Genomic DNA, 21484 nt, shown 5'->3' with positions numbered 1-21484 from the left:
TCTGCTGCACTTCTGCCACGGGGGGAGTAGTGCGGGGTAGTTGTAAGTTTGCGTGGGCGAGCCTGGTGGTGAAAGCTGGGCCATCATCGAGCTAGCTATTTCAATATAAATAACTAGTCGTGAGGCTATGAGTCAAGGTTCGGGTAGGGGTTAGCTGCGTAGGCTTTTCTTCTCTCTGGCGGATAGGAAACACTTGGAAGGATAGGAGCACGTTATGTTCACGTTCGACGGTTGGGTGACACGTGTTGCTTTCGAACTTCACTGGGCACTAGAGACACGTCTGTACGCTTCGGCACTCAACAGCGAACTGTGTACCTGTATATGTGTGTACAATATGTATATAGAATATGATATAATATATATATCACATACATATTTATATATTATATATATTTATATATATTATATATGTTTATATATAAGCGATAATATAAACATATCGTACGTGTAAACTTAGTACATATAGATCTGAATGGGGACTCTGAACTTCCTACTTTTGTTATCCGTCCAACGATATCGTTCAACAAGGATTCGTCGCTGAAAACGATAGATAAGGCGGAAGAACTGACGGGCAGCAATCACTTCGGACTTCGGTCAAACGAAGGGAACGGAAATCCTCACGAAATCGTACAAAAGCCTGTGTTCCGATTTGATTTAATTCGATGTGTTACCATCATACTGCCTTCATTACTGACTTTTAGAATATTGACGAATCCTCGCGAACAACTCTTTGCAAGAAATGTACATCTAAATACGTTTGTGTACACAAAGGACAACGAAACGAACGACATGTTATGTATAAATAAGACTGCGCTCGAACGGGAATCCACAGATCGTGACAGGATTCAGAAGTTGAAACGTGAAATGATCGCGAGAAAGGTGTCTGAGAGCACACAGGTACAATGTCCAGTATTCAAATAATTATACGTAAACTTTATTTCGTCAGATTTTTCATATTGTGTTAATGGTAAGTATGTATAAATATATACACGTATATGTATAATTCTTACGTGCCAGTTTCGTTTACGTTGTTACGTTATGCGCTGTAATCGGATAAATGATTAGTCCTTACACCTAAGGAAAGGAGATTCGGCGAACGCAAGAAGAATAAATAGGGTGAGAAAATAGAAGGAAAACACGCGTTGCGTTCGTTGCATACTTTAGTCCCATTTTAAGTTAAGACAGTGAAAACCTAGGAGTCCTTGAAAGCCAGAAGGTCGCACTGTACTTTGGTTCTTCCTTTTTCTTTATTTTTCTGCCATCCGATGGAACTAAAATATAAGTCCTCGTCTAATTGAAAATCCGTACAACTTGTCGACAGGTCGAGACAAGGGTACATACGCGTTTGAATGCTATATCTTGTTAATGAAATTCTATGTACAAATATCGTGTAAAATATACGAATGATACGTAAGAAGAGGCTAAGTTTCGAAAAAAGTTAGAAAGAGACCATATATCGTGCACGTGGTGAGAAACGAATAATTTTAAATAAATATACAAACATTAAAATCGAACGATTGTTCGAAGCGAAGTTGCTGAACAGACGAGTAGTAGCAAGTGAGAGCAAGTAAAGTGGCAAATATAACAGAGTTAACAGAAAAACTTTAGTTGTTCACATTGTGAGTATTGAAATATGTACTTTATTAAGGGATACACGCGCAATGTGACAAAGAATTCAAAGTGTTTCGATGTATACGGATAAGAAGATCCGTCTCTGTTCGGAAGATAAGATAAAAATAATTCGTTTCTTTCTTAGTAACTCTTTCGCGATTATATAAATACTATCGATAAGAAATACTTCTTAAGAAGGATTTTGGTCTTTCGATACACGTATGTACATATATAACCTGAGCTGAGAGAAAAATAAAAATGGAATGTATTTTTAAAACTTCTTTTTTAATAATAATATAACAATATTCGGTTAAATATTCATGAACATCAACATACAGTATTCTTATCTACGTTACAAATCGTTAAGAGAAAAACGAAGTCTTTTTTACGTCCAAGAGTACAAAACTGTAGCAAAAACCTAAATTCACTTTCCCCTCTCCGAGTGGATATCGTGAGGCTAACTTTCACACATCTAAACCGAACATATATATTTTACAAAACGCGTTTACAAAATGAATAGCGAACACGGGGGCAAACAAGACGTTAACTAAAGTTTTTCCGAAGTCACTCTGCGAACGGTCTTTACACCAGGGGATACAAAAAGGTATCTGAATGGCGACGGTGACAGTATCTTTTCATTCCATTTCCGTTTGTCTCGTTTAGCGAGAACGACGTGAATCCCACCGACAAAAATAAATAAAGGAAAGCGCATTATATTAAATATTGTACATTTATCGTGACCGATGCAGTGTTGGATCAGGATTCGAGGGGCTGTATCGAGAGAAAATTCTCATTGTCCCTCTCGAGACTTTTTTCCTTAGGAAAAGAAAAAGAGACTGGGATGAAGAACGGTGTGAGTTCTTTCTTTTTTTACCTGGGAGGAGCGAGGGGGATAAATGTTACACTTGCGTCTCATTAATCTTTAATCAGATAATCAATTCACTAGTTACGAAATGTCATAATAAAAAGTAGTACTCTATAGTTGGTATTTCAATAATAATAGCGTAATAATAATAATTATATTCCATAGTTTTGTTTGCAATTATCGTCTATCGAATAATTAATTAATTAATTAATTAATTAATTAACGTTTACTCCATCATGATATAACCGCGACCTATATTGTGTTTGATAATATAAAAAGAAAAACAAATCGTATAATACATATATAGTATATGTATTATATATATATAATACATATAGTATATATATATAATATATGTAATACATATATAGTATATATAGTACATATATAATATATATATAGTGTTGTATCGTTCACTTTTCGTTACAATAATAAATTGTCCACGAATGCTGACGTGCCAACAAATCCGACGTGCAAACCGCTTCCGTTTCATTCGTTTCTTTCTTTTTATTTTTTATCATCTACGGAAGTAATCTTTCGCGAATCTACAATCCATCTCTTTCTCGATGTTCGAACACACTAAGACCCATTTTTACACTCGCAATTATGTGCTCGAACTATCTTCAGAAAGAGAAAACTCATTTTTCTTTATATCTGTTGCACACACACACACACCCATCACATATCGTATTTTTACGATTCGTTCGCAAATGAACGCCGATTCTTAGCAATTGTGTCATCTTCGTTAGTAATTAATTATTAATAAAATCAAACGATAAAATGACTCGTGTAGATCGCGATCGTCGGATTGGTACACAATAGCGTTCGATTGTTCGCTCTTAAAGAGTTTACTACCAAAAAAGGTATACCACTTTCAGATTTACAACACTGCCCTAAACACAGCCATACTAAGCCAAATACTTTTGGGTCTTCGTCGTTACGTTTATTCTTTTTACTAGTAAAATCGTTTACTTAAATCTACAGTCGATAACCATCCGCATTTCGTAGATTGTTATATTTTGTTCTTTGTATTACTCTGTTTCTTATCGTTTTCATCTCACTTTTAGAAATTTCAGACGCACGACAAGATTTGTTTCTCAACCGATTTATAGTTGACCCGCTCGATTTAACTGCTATCACATAATTCTACATAATTATCTTTTTTTCTCTTTCTTTTTGTCCTTTTATATGACGATCTTGGAAAGACGAATCTACGACGTTCTTTCTATAAAACTAGTCCGAGGGACGAAGGACGTAGAGAAAAACCGGTGGATGGAGGAAAGAAAGGGCGAGAAAGAGAATACATAACAAAAGGAATGTTTCGGAATCGATTGACGATTCACATTAACCGATTTATAAAAGAATTTAAAATAGTCTAAAAATAACAAAAAGCGATCTTTCGAATTTGGAACTTAATTGAGTGAAAGAAAACCGGTTATCTTAAACGAACCATTCTCGTTAAACTTACCCCCGTCCAACCCCGCGATTAAAATTTTCAAGGCAAAAAACATTCGCCAATCGTTCGTTAGATTCTTTCTTTATTTTTATAAAAAAAAAAGAAAAATGCTTTTTGCCTTCTTTTATAACGAATTCAAAGGGTACCGATGTATATAAGACAAATGGAAATGTACGATGTTATATGTATATAGATATATCTGATGATAAATGTATCAGAATGAGTCAAATACATTTTTCAAGAGGTAACGTGTCTCTCAAACGGGTCATGATTTCTCTGGCTTTTTGTTTCGAATCGGACCGCGCTTTCGTCGACGGAAACGCCACGTTTAAATATGAATCTTACACCGGTTGCATGTGCCATTAATGATTCTGATTATGATTAAATCGGTTATAGCTTGGTTACATGGTGGCTACATTGTACATCGTGTATTTAAAAAATATCCGACGAAACGGACTTCAGAAGTACACCTTCACGCATCATTCGTTACCAACTAGTCATTTAAATAGGTATCGAAGAAAAAAGAGAGAGGAAAAGTTACACTTACAGTTTACTATGATACAGCACTGGCATAGTCACATACTTCGGTATGTATGTGTACTTGTATCTGTATTTGTATTTCCTTTTCTCGGGTTTATCGTGCACAGAGATATCCTATTATAATTATAACGCGTGTGTGTGGATCCCTTTCTCGCTTTTTTCCCGAATATTAACACTATACTTATATGTTTTGAATTTTTCTTTCGTGATAATATTAATAGTAATAATGGTAATAATAAGAAGAAGAATAATAATAAAAATAATATTATTAATAATAATAGTAGTAGTAGTAGAGTAATAATAGTAATTATAATAATTAAGAATCAATAAGAATTATATATAATAGCAATAATAATAATAATAATAATAAATTCATAATAGACAGGGAAATTAATAATAATCGTTATTATTATCGTAATAATAGTATAGTATGTACAGAACGATTTTCATGCGAGGGTCCTTTTCGATTACGCTTCGTAGCTACATATTTTGATTGAACTGTACATGTTGGACCCTCGGTTTGAAAAACTTTTGTTGTCAAAATTAACACGATTTATAAATCCTCCCATTAGTAAGCTTGTGAATTTCTACTTTTTGGTTGCGACACCGTTAATCCGCGTTGTCTCGCCTGTCCTGTTATTAGGTTTCTTTCCCATAGGACAATTTAGCAGATTACTTTGAAGGTTAATTTCAGAATGATCCATAAAATTTAATGGTGCTAAGGTTTCGGCACAACCTTCGGCAACCGTTGCGATCTCTTAATAACAAATTAACCTAAGTTGACATTACTTAACTTTCCACTAAATTCTTTTCTCCCTTCCTTACATACAATGTTGTTGATTTCTTTTTCAATATCTTTCCATTTTCATACAGTTCGTTTTTTTTTTCTTGTTATATACTTTGCATCTTGTCACGATAATAATAATAGTGGTATATAATAACTGCATATAATCGCTACGCTAATAATATTTGAACTATTAATTATTAATTAACGTTAAGTATACACAACACATTTGTACGATTTCACTCAGCCTGCACGAGCAGCAGCGAGGGAAGGTGATATAGATGAAAAAGTCATGTGTAAGGGGAATAAAAGTTTGGGCAGAGACATAGTGTGTGTTTCTTTTGTATATGTATGTGTATTAGGGGATAAAGTATTAATAGTCTCTCTTGATTTCATGTGTGTATAGTTTCAAATTAATTGTTTCTCGTCGTTCCACTGGTTCGCAATTGGGGAGCCGAGGTTGAGATACGAGAATACAATAACGTAAGTTCAAGTGTCCATTGAGCCAGCTGTAGAATCTTCGCGGAGCATCTAAGTAGCACCACAACACGCTGTATCGCTCCTGCACCTTAACTCGGAGATAGAAAAAGGAAACGCGTCATCCGGGATTAATTTGGTCGCACCAGTGGTACTCTGACCCGTCTCTGAACATCAGCACTTGGTCAGTGTACCGGACGTAAGTAGTTGTACCTGATCTCCACGAAGCTAGGAACGCAGAACGGATGGAAGTTACTCTCTCTGTTCTCATGACAGAGAGGTGGAACAGCGACCGTTCTTTCTAAACGGTTGACATACGATGCAAGATCATCGTTCGCCCACTAACATAGTCACTCGTGTTAACCGACTTCACTAATAGTCACTACAATCCTTCGACAAATTTTGAAAGTTGATCTTGTGGCGTCATGGGCGTCACTTCACTCGAGTCTGTGCCACTAGTGGGTGGTGGAGCTGGAGATGGATGATGTGGCATGGTACCCGGGTGACCAGTCGGTGCACCAGTTCCACCACTCAGCTGCGAAAGCATCATTTCACTTGGCCCACCGAGTTCATGAGCCGGTGAATGTGTTGGTGTACCATGAGGTGGATGATGATGAGGCGATGGCACCGGCCCTGATCGAGGAGAAGGAACTGGCTGATTACGTGGAGAAGGAACCGGTCGTGGGGAAGGATTTGGTTGAGGAGAACGAATTGGCGGTGGAGATCGAACGGACTGCATTAATTGTTGCTGTACAGAAATCCCTGGAGGCCCCATCACACCTTGCGGAGAAGGTACCGGAGGTGGTGTTGGTTTTAAGCCAGGTTGACCGTATCCTTGTTCGCTAAAGCCACCATAACCTGGAGAAGAATACGCGGAATCGTGGCAAGCGTTAGACCACGAACCAAGCGGCTCGACGAATCTCGTTTTCTCCAGAATTAAATAATTCTTACCGAGAAGGGGCGGCCTTATAGGTCGCTGTTGACCGTAAGGCGGTGCTGGTGGTTGTGTAAATTGTTGTTGTTGTTGTTGCTGCTGCTGTTGCTGCTGCTGCGGGTGTTGTTGCTGCTGTGACGGGTGCTGGTGCCTTTGCAATACTAGCATTTGCTGTTTATACCATTGTGGTGGTTGCTGTTGAACAGGTTGCTGCTGTTGCTGCTGTTGTTGCTGCTGTTGATTTAGCATTGCCTGTATTTGCATTCTGCCTTGCTGTTGTTGTTGTTGTTGGTGGTGGTGGTGGTGCTGCTGCTGCTGAGACATTATATGCTGCAGAGCAGGTTGTTGCTGCGGCTGATTAGGACCCAAAGGTCCGCCCACTCCTCCACCGTATTGACCACTTTGTTGTTGATTTAGAGCGAGTGCCTATTAATTTAAAAAATTATATGGTAATAGAAATTATTAAAATCGAAAATGTCAGCAGACAAATAATATAGAAGAAATTAATCGTCATACCCGTTGTTTGATAAAAGCAGCCATAATCGGTGGATTGCTTTTGAGTATTTGAAGTATTTGGTTTTGTTGTTCAGGAGTATGGGGATTCTTTAGAGTTTGCATAAGTTGCTGCAATACATGCTTGTGCTTGTTGCTTTGAGTTTGAGGACCAACTTGATTAACCGGACCACCGAGAACTCCAGCTTGCCTAGGCATCTGTCCTCCCATAGCTATTGCTGGCAGCCCTTGATGTTGTTGCTGCTGTTGCATTAACTGTTGCGGCGTTTGCTGTCTCAAACCAGGATTCTGTTGCATCAGTGCACTTGGCTGATACCTACTGTAAATAAAGGTGTAGCTTTAATACCTCTTTTTATATACATATATGTGTACGGTATTTTAATTATTATATTCAATAACTCACCTTGCTGTCCATTGAGCCATTGGAATAAGATGTGTACCGCCAGGATTTGGCATTTGTACAGGCATTGGACGTTGCATAGGAGGTGGTGGCATTACGCCACCTGTTTGTCCTCCTACGCCAACTCCAGCACCAACTCCACCACCTGGCGTTACTTTACCATAACCATGCGGTACTTGTTGCCGTGCAGCTTCTTCTTGTACTTGCTTAACAACTTGGAGAACGTGAGCAGGTGGCGTTTGAGTTCCAGGTTTCAATCCTATTCCAGGTTGATGTGGCGAAGGTAAATTGGTAGGACTGACACCTGGTTTCATAGCAACACCTGTGGTCATAGTAACATTTGAACTCTGTTGTCCGGATTGCATCGCTCCCACTGGACCTGTGGGTCTGCTATTCATTGCAGCCATTCGTCTCCTGAAACACATTAAAAAGAAAGATATACACCTAACTTATATACATAGAATATACATACACCTAGTTATCTTTGGAAATTATTATTCTAACGTTGCTGCTGTTGTTATTATTATTATTATTATTATTATTATTATTATTATTATTATTATTATTATTATTATTACTATTACTACTAATACTACTATTACTACTACTACTACTACTACTACTACTACTACTGCTACTGCTACTACTACTACTACTACTACTACTACCACTACCACTACTACTGACGTATTTACCTTAACAACTGCGCTTGCTGTAGCCGCTGTTGAAGCTGTTGTTGTTTCAGCTTATGTTTGATGTTCGAACAGAATGGAACAAGACATTTAGTCTCTTGGCAGTGTTTAGCATGATAACAGCACAACGCTATTAATTGTTTACAGATTGGACAGCCACCGTTCGTTTTTCGTTTGCAAACTTTAGTATGCGTTACTACTCTCTTCATCTTTTGACAACTTGTTAAACGACAGTTAGCATCTCTACATTGGCACGCGTGCACCAACGATTGAATACATCTTTGAATTGAAAGTTTACGCGCCTCCTATTATAAAATAAAAATATTTATTATAAATATTCATAGCAAAATTATTAATATATTCAGTTAATAAAAATATATTTTTACCTGTGGATTAGCTTGTTTAGCATCGGCCGGCGATGAACCACCATCCAAATCTAAACCAAGTTTTTCCATATGATGAGGATGACCGTCTTTTTCTTTACAGCTTATACACAGATCAAAATCCTAGCATAATAAATAATAACATTAGATTGTTTGAAAATTGGATGATACATGTTTACAGATGATTGTTTTAATACTTACATCACAAACCGTACAATGATATCTTGTTTCTACATGGCTCTTACAATTATTGCAAGTATAGACAAACTTGTCTTGACCTTGATTGTGCAATTCGTATAGCATAGACATAGAACTAAATTTCGCGCGCCTTAAGGAAGAGAATTCATAATGTCTTTCTCTAGCCATTGTAAGGAAAGCATCGCGGCCATCCATAAGGTCACAATTAATAACTGGATCAGGATCTTGAATAGGCTAAAACGTGCATTATTTTCAAACGTAAGAATACGATTCGATTATTAAAAAAAATAATAAATATAAATTAATCCTAAATACTTACTGCTAATATTACATCCCATTATATTATATATGGCCCTGGGCCCATAACCTGTTGAGAAGAGAGAAAAACGTGTGGATAAAGTGTAAGATACAAAGTATATATTTGACTTAATAATGAAATACAGGAATACAATTTGAGCTGGTCCAGATCCGCACGCTAGCAGTGTTACTTTATGACTGAGAACCCCGAAGCCAACGTCGCCTGTCTACCGTATTGGGTCTGCCTCCCTGCTATTCCTTTGTCTATATGCTGTCGATGGCTTCAGCGCTTGAGAAAGCTAAAAAGACCAGATGTGGAGTTTTCCTAGAAGTGGTGACCACTTCAACAAAAATAAACGAAAGATCCTTACCTCCCTCGCTCTTAGGTATGCGATGTCGTCCATAATGTCCAACCGAAGATAGTGCGTATTTCTTCTACCGCTCGGTGGTGCGGACATTCTGGACGCTGGGTCTCGACGATTTGGTAATATCCTCGTCACGCCTCCAAAAGGAAAACAGGCGACTGATTCGCGACGGCCAAACAAAGTCGGTAACTCTGTTTCCATCGTAACGACCGAATGTCCCGATCCTTCTCCGCCACGATCGCTCATTCGTCTCACCTGTCCACACAAACATCAAGATAGTTTCGATACGCGAGAACTGTCGTAGTGACGATCGAGCCTGGCGAAAGTCAAATTGACCAACTTCATCTTTGGACAATCTCATAATTTCGCAATTTCATCGTCCAAGTACACGATTGATTCTCACAAAACCTCTAGTTCCTTAGAGTTTAACGCCACGCTCATCTTTTCACTTTTATCGCATATTGTCTCACCACTTGCGATACTTGTAATTACTTTTCTCTACTTTTCAATTTTGGAGTTGGTCAATGTGATTTCCGAATGGCTCGATTGACTATGCGAGTCTTGGATAAAGATGACAATTAAACTATTCAGATTAGTCATGTTGCTTCGTCAAACGATTTGAATTCAAGCAATTCGAAACCATTTTGTCAATGTGAACCTATTATTTTACCAATGTGAATCTGTAATTTTGCTTGAAATATCCTTCCAAGTTTTTATGATGATTCAGATTGGTCAAGTTACCTGAATCAAGCAACTATTTTCAAGTTACTTGAAACTATTTTGTTAACGCGTACAGTTGCTTGAATCAAGCAACTATTTTTAAGTAACTCGAAACTATTTTGTCAGTGTGAAACTATATAGACACTAGTTAATTCCCATACACATGTATAATGTATAATGTATAAACAGAGCTATTTTTTCAGATCAGAAAGTACGATCAATGTTTTTCTTTAAATATATTATGCAAACGTTGACCAACGTTATGTTTTGTTAAGCTAACAGGATACACTAAAAATACATTATCACATACATTATCCGGTTCGTTCGTGAGTGCCGAGGCGTGCAGACGTGTGTCCAGTGCCCGGCAATGTTCACAAAGCAGCACGTGACCATCCATTTGCTGCTGAGTGCCGAGACGTGCAGACGTGTGTCCAGTGCCCTGTGAAGTTCACAAAATTCCACGTGACGCCCATCTGTCGAAAGCGAATCCAACTAACCTAGCCAGGGGTTAACAGCCTCTCGACTAGTTCTTTCACACTGAATTAACTAGCTCGATGATGGCTCTATCATTCCCAACAGGCTCCCCGGAGCTAAATTATAACACCGCCATTTTTCCTCCCCCGTGGCAAGAGGGCAACACATCTATCCTGGTAAACGACCATCACACGAAAAAACGAAAGCTCGAACCAACCAAGACAAATGTAAACAAGAGTCAAACTAAACCATCAGCCAGCCAGGTGACCACCTACAATAGATTTTCAATACTGGAGTCCACGGAAGACTCCATGATTACAACCGAAAAGGTAAATAATCTATATACTCAAAGAATTCCCCCTCCCCCACCGATATTCATTAACGACGTAATCGACATACAGTCAATGATTAAGACTATCGAAAAAGACATCAGCAAAGAGGACTACAAGTTAAAGATTAACAATAACCACGTGAAAATACTGCCGACCCACCCAGACGCCTATAGAAAGTTAACCAAGCTATTAAAAACGTTAAACGCTAAATTCCACACATACCAGCTAAAACAAGAAAGACCATTTCGAGTGGTGCTACGCAACATCCACCACTCAGCCGATCTAGACGAACTAAAGTGCGAACTGTTAAATCACGGCCACGAAGTAACTAACATCAGCAACATTAGGCATAGAATCACAAAAAACCCACTATCCTTATTTTTTATAGACTTAAAACAAAAAACAAACAACAAAGAAATCTACAACATCAATCGGCTGATGAACTCCATAGTTAAGTTCGAGCCACCTCTTGTAAAGAAAGAAATAATACAATGCAAAAGGTGTCAAAGGTACGGCCACATGCAGAAATACTGCAATCATAACTTCCGGTGCGTAAAATGTGCAGGTAATCACCCCACTGACCAATGCACTAAATCCCCGGAAACCCCCGCCAAGTGTATCCACTGTCAAGGAGAGCATCCTGCGAACTACAAAGGATGCTCAGCCTACAAACACTACATAATATAGTGTATCCAAAACTGAGACCCAAGGACATAACCATACAAGAACCTAAACCCCAAAAACTCACTACACCAACAGTATCCTATGCGCAGGCAACGCAAGGAAACGTAAACAACTCGAAAACACACATTGTACACACAGAAAATAGAATTCCCACCCCACAAAACACAGACAACTTTACCAGACTCGAAAAACTTATCGAGAAGCAAACTGAGCAAATTAACAACTTGCTGTCACTACTCACACTCTTCATGGACAAATTCATACGCACAGAAGCAAAATAAAACCAATGCGAATAGCTCTGTGGAACGCCAACGGTCTAGCTCAGCACAAATTTGAACTAGAACTATTCTTAAAACAACAGCAAATCGATGTGATGCTCATATCCTAAACCCACTTCACCGACAAAAACTACGTCAAAATACACGGCTACAACTTCTACCACACACAACACCCCAGCGGAAAGGCCCACGGCGGCACCGGAATCATAATCAAATCAAACATCAAGCACTACGAACTTCCACCATTCCAGAAAGACTACCTCCAAGCAACAAACGTAGCAATAGAAGACTGTCATGGTACAATCACCACTTCAGCTGTATACTGCCCTCCCAGACACTCCATCGCCAAAGAAAACTTCGACAACTTCCTGGACACCCTGGGCAATAGATTCATAGCCGGAGGAGACTACAACGCCAAACACACCCAATGGGGCAGCAGACTAGTTACAGTAAGAGGTAAAAACCTCCTCAACAGCATAATAACCAATAACCTCAACTACCTTACCACATACGAACCCACACACTGGCCCACCGACACAAACAAAATACCCGATCTCCTTGATTTCATCATAACTAAAAATATCTCGTCAAGACACGTCCAAATCAATTCCTCGGCTGATCTCTCCTCTGATCATTCCCCCGTGATAGTAACAGTCAGTTCAACTATCATCGAGAATACACCTAATGGCTCCATTCATAACCAACACACCAACTGGCAGCTCTTTAGAGAAATCTTCACACACACAACTTCAGCCTCAACTTCACTAAAAACCAACGAAGAAATCGAAGCAGCCACGGAATACCTAAACACGAGCATAATAAACGCTATCCGCTTCTCCACACCGGCAATAACGTCCATCAGCAAACACGAATATCCCCAGTACATATTAAAAAAAATAGCAGAAAAACGTAGACTAAGAAGAGTATGGCAGACCCATAGAACACCGGAGGACAAACGCAAACTAAACAACGCAACTAGAAAACTATCCAAAACCATAAAAAACTACAATAATGACTGTTTTCACAAATATCTCGCCAGCTTGTCCCCCACAGCCGACTCCAACTACTCACTATGGAAGGCCTCCAGGAAACTCACGCGCCCCCCACAAATAATACCTCCAATCCGCCGCCCGCAAGGCGGATGGGCGCGTAGCCTTATAGAAAAAGCCAACCTATTTGCCAAACACTTGTCTGAAGTATTCAAACTCCATTCCTCCGTAGCTGCTGCAGACGTTACCGAATACCTGCACACTCCCTTCCAAATGTCCCCTCCTATTGAGCCCATCACTTCTGCAGAGATTATACAAGCAATCAGTCGGCTAAACCCCAAGAAAGCAGCAGGTCACGACCTAATAGGAAATAAAGCAATCAAGGAACTTCCCATAAAAGGGATTGCACTCGTCGCATCAATCTTTAACGCTATCCTCCGCCTTCAACACTTTTCCAAGGCTTGGAAAATCTCACTAATCACCCTCATCCCTAAACCCGGTAAACCAAAATATGAAACCACCTCCTATCGCCCAATCAGTCTTTTACCTACCCTGTCTAAACTATTCGAGAGAATGCTCAGGAATCGTCTCCTCCCACTCCTAGAAGAATTGAAAACACTCCCAGACCACCAAATCGGCTTCCGAAAACAACACTCAACAGTAGAGCAAATCCACTGCATAATCCACATGATCAGCCAAACCCTTGAAAAGAAAAAATACTGTTCAGCGGTATTCCTAGACATCCAACAGGCATTCGACAAAGTATGGTATGAAGGGCTACTCTACAAGATCAAAAAGATCCTACCCCATCCATGCTACTCCATCTTAAAATCCTACCTAACCAACTGACAATTCATAGTTAAATGCCTAGGCGCCTCTTCCGCAACATTCCCAATAGAATCCGGCATACCCCAAGGTAGTGTCCTCGGACCCCTACTGTTCTCCATCTACACTGCCGACTTACCTATATCAAACGAGGTAACAATAGCAACATTGCCGACGACACAGCACTATTAGCTACCCACGTAGACCCGGCAATTGCCTCATCCACTCTCCAGCAAAGTCTCGACTCCATGGAAAAGTTATTCCAAAAATGGGGTTTTAAAATAAACGAAAAAAATCCTCCCATGTAACCTTCACTCTCCGAAAACAAACCTGCCCCCAGGTCACCATTAACAACGCAATAATCCCAAGCAAGGACTCCGTAAGATACCTGGGCATGACCCTGGACAGCAGGCTAACTTGGAAAAAACATATCTCGGAAAAAACAAAGCAACTAAAGGAAAAATTAAGAAAATTCTATTGGCTCACGGGCCGACGCTCCAAACTAAACATACAGAACAAAATAACCCTCTACAAGGCCGTAATAAAACCTGTCTGGACCTACGGAATCCAACTATGGGGAACAGCAAGTAATTCCAACATTGAAATACTCCAACGCTTCCAATCGAAAACGCTAAGATCCCTATTAAATGCACCCTGGTATGTTACCAACGAAACAATCCACCGCGACCTCAAAATATCTACAGTCAAAGATGAAATACACAAGTTCAGAAGCAGATATAACACAAGAGTCAACAACCACCACAACCCACTAGTCACCCAACTACTGGACACGACGGACCAGATCCGCAGACTAAAAAGAAAATACCCTCTAGATTAAATCCTTAGTTTCTACTAGAACCAACAATATAAAACTATTATAATCCATGTCATTGTATCACGCCAAACTAAGTTACTGAAAATTCTCAACGAGAATTGATTGTAAATATTCTAATAAATAAAAAGAAAAAAAAACATACATTATCCATGCCACGCGGAGGCGACTCGTTCCTTCGCCCTTCCTCTTCCTCTTCGCCCGATGTGCTTTCCTCTATGACGATTTGAAGCTCGCCATAGTTTGCCGTCACATTCACATTCGGGCTTCTCATCTTGATTTAGGTAAATTCTCACTTGAACATAAATAAAACGTTTCTTCGTTGAAACCGTATCATAGTGGAGAACGATCGAACAGTACAAAAGAATGAATAAAAATAAATCACATTTTTATTAATTTTCTTTTGTATCTAAAAACAAATCTGATAGATTCAAAGATACAAGATCTTTGAAAATATCGTATGGAATTTAATACTAATTTAGTGTGCAATTAAAAAATTACTATACTATTTTATTTCTCCTATATACATGTTGGAGATAAAAGGACATCGGAGCCTTTCTTTTGGAATTTTTGGGAAGACCCCCAATACTTTAGTCTAGACTTTTTATTATAGCTGCACTTAAATAATAAAACTCAGAAGTAGTTGTTTATGATTTAATCCGACTATGTTTACCCGAGATTTATGACAGTAGGCTTGGGCTCGAAGTGACACAACTGGTCGCTAAACGTAGCCACGGTCATGGCATGGACGTTTTTACCTAACAAAGCTATGGAGTAATTGTATAGATCTCCTTAAAAATATAGTTGACCCGAGGGGTACAGAGACGAGTATATAAGTGCAGTTCCATTTGGACTGAGGGAGTTCTACTTATACTGTAGACAAGTAAGTTGAGTTCTATTTATATCGTAGACAAGTAAGTTGAGTTACACTTGAATTGTGGACAAGTAAGCTCAGTACGACTTAGACTTTGGAAGAAGACGTATTTGTTATCCCTTTGACCGTGGATTCGTTATTGAACCTAAGATCATTGTCATTGGCATCTCGAGTATCTAATTGCCACGGTTACTTGTCAAACTCTGTACCATATCGGTACTGTAATCATATCGGTACCAGTAAATATCATGCATATCGTATAACAACAATGGTTAATCTAAATGAAGATTCGTTACACGCCCCTAATCCCAATGAGAACTCGAGATATATGTATTTTTTTTTTCTTTTTGCTTAAAAGATTTCCTGTTTATTGTCACATTAGAATGTCAGATTCTTTTGGCACACGAAGGCTTCGTAAATATCAGAAGGAATATAACGTGGAAAAATGTTGTTTTATTTTTAAAGTTCTACGCTTCGCTACTTTTTTCCTAGTACGTTCGTTTTAGCAATAACACTGACTTTTTCGCCCGTTAAAAACGGATTACGCAGACGCGCTCACGCAGCACGTGCCCAGAACGAATGTTGCGAGTCGATATTTTCTTTTGCGAATCGCTCTCGTTATTTCGTTGGAAATGTTACCGTGCGGATATCAGACAGCCATTGGAAGTTATTAGACGTTAAAATCGAACCTACAAATTGCTTCCGTATCTCGCCAACAGCTAGTCCTCGTATCTTACGCAGACGTCGATTAGAAGTAGAATTTTCGATAAAATTTAAATTTCCCTCTTCAGTTCGTACTTCGATTTATGGACTCGTACATACGTTTTTCTCTTATATATTACGTGCATTTGCATATATATCTGTTTCTCTATCCCATGCGTCGTAGTTTTTGGATGAAACCAACAGCTTGTACACACGTGCAAGATTTTATTTTTCGTGATAAATCGAACAAGAATATATTCTTTCGTGCTTCTTAATAGAGTGACATTACACCAGGTGAATAATGTACTCGAATAAACGATTTTTCTTAATACTTATAAATTACGCGACGCGTTAACATTCAATTAATTCATAAAGGAAAGCATGATAATTATATGAATCAACTTTAAGAAAATAAGTGTAATTTTTAATATTAAATAACGAATAATAGAAAAGATGGAATAAATAAGTTAACAATAAAATGATAAACAATACGCGTTTGCTTATTTTCAAAAATCAAAATATAAGCAGCTTAAGTAACTCAATATTTTATGGAACGTTCTTCAAAATCGATAACTACATTGTGTTCTTTCCATTCGAAAAAATTCTGTAACGTAATTTCCGCACTAAAGGACCTTCTATCGTATCATTTTCGTCAGAGAATTTCAAATAATCTAGTTCTGCTTCGAAATCTTTTTATTACCTTTTTTTATTACGCCTTTGAATCCATCGAAAGATTTACATTAAAATTTTTACTTTGCCACAACTTTCTTTATTTCGCTGCATATCAATTATTTATTGAAGCTACTTCGTTCTAACGTGGCAATCATTCACCAGCTCAGCACAGGCTAGCGCACATTTTACGAGACGGATTTTCCATGCGTCGAAATCGCAAATGTCGTTACACGTGTACCGGGCTGTATCGACAAATATCAAAGTCATACGAGTAGCATTGAATCGGTGGAAATATCGAATTTCGAAAGTTTGATTCGACGTGTCCAAGATACGAGATTCCAAAGAGAAAGTTCGCCCTCAGGTCGACGATATCGATTTAATATTACATGCGATTTATTTTCGTTCGCTGAATCAGTGAACTTCTACATTTCACGCGGTTAATCGGGTCGAATGATTTTTCTGCATACAAAGGGCTGGAAATTTGAAACATACTGTAGCCTAAACCGGTCGCCGGATTAAACTCGACGAAGCTTCGAATCGAGAAAAACGTGCAATCGTAATCTGGCTTTTACGAAAATGGACACAACGACGTTACCGGACAAATAACGAAATTCTTGTCCATTATTGAAATTCTATTGAAATTCTATTAAATCGCCAACTACGTTCTTATTGAAATTTTCATTTATTTCTTTTTAAACGCACGATCGAATTTATCGCACGCGTACTCTTCTGATTATATTCTATCGTTGATATTATTACGACGAACATTGTACATAAAAATTTAGAAAGTTACTATGCACAATATTTGATTTTTCCTCAATTTTACTTTAACGAATTTCGAGTTTTAGTTTACGTTACTTAGAAAATTCGAATTTTCTCCGTTTATGGCAATACGAAACTATTAGGTAGTCCGAAAAGTTTCTTTCGTTCCATAAGGAAATAATGGATGCACATTTTCCGTTTTATATTATTTTATCGAATTACCTATGATCCGTTTTGTTTTATCAAACTAAAGATCACAATGTTCGACAGATTAGGTTTTATGTTTGTATAAAGATGCGTCGTTGAAAAAGACGTCTCTTTGAAAGAAAGACACTTTCCGGACAACCCAACATACAGGGTGGTTGGTAACTGGTGGTACAAGCGGGAAGGGGGTGATTCTACGCGAAAAAAGAAGTCGAAAATATAGAATAAAAATTTTTCGTTCGAGGTTTTATTTTCGAGCAATTGAAAGAAAAGATTATTGTAGCCTTTCATACTTTAAAACAAACGAATGCGTTAGAAAGTGTTCATAGAAATTTAATTAGAAGAGCAGAAGTATGTGTTGGACAGAATGGGCAACACTTTCAGCAATTTTTGTAACAATAAACTTTATGATTACTTCATGTTATTTCATTATGTATTCCTAATTTTCCGTTACGGCAAAAACAAACTTAAACTGCGATAATATCCATCGAGACAACGATGTACAGTGAGGTCCGTTATAACGAGACGTGATAAAGTGCACGCGTACCGAGCGAAAATTCAAAGTCGATTTTCTCGAAAACGAAGCCTCAAACGAAAAATTTTTATTCTATATTTTCGACTTCTTTTTCGCGTAGAATCACCCCCTTTCCGTTTGTACCACCAGTTACCAACCAACCTGTATAATATTACTGGAAACATTGTACTCGGACACAAGGTTTAATACGATGCTTTAAATAATAGAAGTTTCAGATGGAACGATAATATTGGGTTGGCAACTAAGTGATTGCGGATTTTGTCAGTGCCACCTAATGATAAAATCCGCAACCACTTAGTTGCCAACCCAATATAAAATATTAGGAGGAAAAAGTCCGAAATAGTAAAAGTTCGTGGTCGACTAAGTGCAGACCAGCATTTTCATGGCGATAAATTAAGTTGAAGCACAATATCATTAATTCTCGATGCTGCAGCGCTCGCCAAGTTTTATACCCCAATTTCGTCCTCGTTTCGACAAATGAAAATACTCCTGATGCTTGAAGAAAATTTCGAACTTTTAACGTTCGAAGAAGGAAACTTGCATATAAAGTAACGGTTCTCTCATATTTTCCTCAAACTCGAGAAAGTTTGTTAACGAAAGGAAGATACGACCGAGTGGAAACTGTGGACAGAATGAAAAATATCTAAACACCCAGAATAACAATCAATTACGAAATTACGAAGAAAAAGTCACACAAATATAAGTCGTGTAATAAATAAATTTCGTAAAACATCGATAAACATTGCTTTGTTTGCTGTTAGTTTGTTATCAACTAAACTGTACATGTAAATGATACTATATCGCGTTAATTTGAATCCAAATTTTCAAAGTTTGAAGAGAAATCGTAAGAAATTTCTACGTGCAACATATTTTTCAGTTTTTACTTTTCCACCTTTTTATTTCTTTTTGCAATGCTTTGTTACGTTACGCGAGATTATAAAAGTTGCGAATCGCGCGGAATAAAACGAACAATAGTACATTTTACTTTCTCGTATAATCTCGATGAGAAAAACAAAATTGTAGCGTATATCGAAAAACAAATTTTCGTTCTGCGTAAAATCTCGAGAAATTCTTCCTTTCTTCGTCCGTGTCAGATGATAGACGAATGACGCATCAGATGACTCGTGCGATTCCTTAGCATAGAAGAGTGAATTGAAATATTCACGAAGCGCGATGTACTGTTAACCAGTTAACCGTGGAATTTAGTTTTAGAAATCAACGTGAATAAAATGCAAATAAAAATAAGCGACGACGAGTATACACGTCGAACACAAAGAAAATGTGTTACGTGTTCCTGTTATAAGTTTTACGACGACGTTAAACCAAAATGACGATGGCTTACATTTTTCTTCGAAAAAATGAATTATTTCCCACATAAAATGTTAAAATTGTAACAAAATAACAAAATTCGTAAACAAGAAAAATGTGAAAAGATAGAAGAAATTCAGTGGATCCTCCCAGTGTGATATTTCTCGAAACAGAATATCGCACAAAGTGGCACTTGGCAAATCTAACACCAGCAACGTGAAGTGGATTCGATCAATGATATAACTGGTATAAAATTGGGGAAATGTTTTTTGATAGGAAGCGTAGGTTTTACGGTTGAACTCGTAGATGGTGGAGCAACTTTCGAAGCTCGTGTTCGTGGAATTGTATATTCGATAATTTATTCAACACACATTCGACCAAAAAACTGAATCGCATTATATTTTCTGTATTATATTTCGATCGTTATCGGGGAATACCGGACACACGCAGTAAAACATCCACTCAATTTGCAAGCAGACAAAATTGCGTAAACAATTCGGGCATTGCCGATATATCGGTGAAAATAATCAACTGAGTTTATAAAAAGGAATACGTTGTACAGGGAATAACCGATATAACAAAGGAACAAATCAAATTTTTCAGTTTTACTGACAAAGCGAACGTACCACTAAATAACATTCTTAGCGCTTCTTACTAAAATTTGGAATTTTTATGGTAAATGGTAATGTTTTATATTATACGACAGATGAAACACACCGAGATTAACATTTTTCTCGACCTGTTTAATTCATGAAACGCGGTTAACTGTTTAAAAACGCTATCGACGATAGCTTTTCGAAAGATGTATAAATAAAACGAGGAGATAGAGCGAAATGAAATAACAACGAGTCGTTCGATTTCTCGTTATGTCGTGTTGTTAAGAAGCAACAGAAATGAAATTTCAATTTTCCATTAGAATCGACGGAAGGATCAAACGACGATACGGTAAGAGAAATCGCATGATTCCACTCAAGTGGCACCGTTTTGTCAACGCAGGCTAACGCGTGACCTTTCGTCGTTTCGATCAACATGGTTCAACATGGGTCATACCGCCTGTGCTGTCAGATGTTCAGCCCAATGGTTTTTTTTTTTTTTATTTATTTATTAAAATTCACAATTTGTCCAATTTGCATTCGATGCATTTTTGACGTCACGTGTTGTTTGCAGTATCGAGAACAGCGTGGTCTGAACGATCGTCGCGATGTTGCACGAACGAGAACTGTCGACTATTTTACTTCCACATCGTCGTTTATCAATTTCCCCAATGAAAAACAACACGACCCATTTAGGACTCGAGCAAGTTTCTTCGTAATAAGTACTCGATATTAAACGCCAAGTACAACGTAGCGACGTTATCGACTTTCGTAATAAAAATTATCTCTATTTCTTGTTTCAAAGGAAACTCGAAAAGACGAAAAAGAAGTTGTCTCAGCGTAGTTTTAATATGTAGATAGATATGAGAAAGACAAAAATAGCGGAGATAGTTCAACGTGCGAGTTTGATGTACGGAGCCCGAGCCGAGTGATACGAAGAAGCAAGCACCGCGTGATTCTTCGTGGAAATATAAATGAAATATATATAGCATAAAAATTTTTGCATTCTCGACGTGGTTGTCGAGAAAATTGAGTTTGAAAATTTATCAAGCATACCGGAACGTGGGTAATTCCGGACTGGACGGGACTGAATAATCGACATGGAGGTCATTTTACGTGTGAAAACAAGTCGAAAATGTGGAGTAACATGTTCCCGTTTAAGGCTTCATTTTCGAGATAATAAAT

At 38.0% G+C, this 21484-nt stretch overlaps 3 protein-coding genes across 8 annotated transcripts in view; all 3 read right to left on the bottom strand.

Annotated features, from left to right (window-relative positions):
* LOC126926795 (uncharacterized) overlaps positions 1-21484 on the bottom strand; it is a 336576-nt gene that overhangs the window by 219454 nt on the left and 95638 nt on the right. The gene's annotated exons all lie outside the window — the stretch shown is intronic.
* On the bottom strand, positions 1878-9111 carry LOC126926779 (histone lysine acetyltransferase CREBBP-like). Of its 2 annotated transcripts, none has more exons than XM_050743118.1 (7): positions 8857-9111; positions 8659-8778; positions 8276-8577; positions 7584-7994; positions 7184-7499; positions 6685-7093; positions 1878-6591 (listed from the first exon to the last, which is right to left on the bottom strand). In XM_050743118.1, the coding sequence occupies exons 1-7, from the start codon at positions 9046-9048 to the stop codon at positions 6116-6118; spliced, it is 2226 nt and encodes a 741-aa protein (XP_050599075.1). In that variant the 5' UTR covers positions 9049-9111; the 3' UTR covers positions 1878-6115. The 2 variants fall into 2 exon arrangements, with proteins under 2 accessions (XP_050599075.1, XP_050599076.1); XM_050743119.1 differs by having other exon boundaries at positions 7184-7496.
* Positions 9249-15535, bottom strand: LOC126926819 (uncharacterized). Its single transcript, XM_050743208.1, has 3 exons — positions 14795-15535; positions 9522-9770; positions 9249-9449 (listed from the first exon to the last, which is right to left on the bottom strand). The coding sequence occupies exons 1-3, from the start codon at positions 14921-14923 to the stop codon at positions 9378-9380; spliced, it is 450 nt and encodes a 149-aa protein (XP_050599165.1). The 5' UTR covers positions 14924-15535; the 3' UTR covers positions 9249-9377.

This window comes from Bombus affinis, unplaced genomic scaffold (assembly GCF_024516045.1).
Source record: "Bombus affinis isolate iyBomAffi1 unplaced genomic scaffold, iyBomAffi1.2 ctg00000059.1, whole genome shotgun sequence".
In the NCBI taxonomy this organism is placed as follows: domain Eukaryota; kingdom Metazoa; phylum Arthropoda; class Insecta; order Hymenoptera; family Apidae; genus Bombus; species Bombus affinis.
Note: the sequence above shows the minus strand (reverse complement) of the source record. Positions and strands in the feature narration are given on the sequence as shown.

Bases quoted from the DNA above. Each gene is read 5' to 3' on its own strand.
- LOC126926779 (XM_050743118.1), bottom strand. From the start codon at position 9,048: ATGGATGGCCGCGATGCTTTCCTTACAATGGCTAGAGAAAGACATTAT. The intron at 8,578-8,658 runs GTAAAAATATAT...ATTTTATAATAG, and splicing joins CTAAACAAGCTAATCCACAG to GAGGCGCGTAAACTTTCAAT. The intron at 7,094-7,183 runs GTATGACGATTA...TTAAATTAATAG, and splicing joins CTGCTTTTATCAAACAACGG to GCACTCGCTCTAAATCAACA.
- LOC126926819 (XM_050743208.1), bottom strand. From the start codon at position 14,923: ATGAGAAGCCCGAATGTGAATGTGACGGCAAACTATGGCGAGCTTCAA. The intron at 9,771-14,794 runs GTATGTTTTTTT...TTGTGTGGACAG, and splicing joins CTCCGCGTGGCATGGATAAT to GTGAGACGAATGAGCGATCG. The intron at 9,450-9,521 runs GTAAGGATCTTT...TGGTCTTTTTAG, and splicing joins CATACCTAAGAGCGAGGGAG to CTTTCTCAAGCGCTGAAGCC.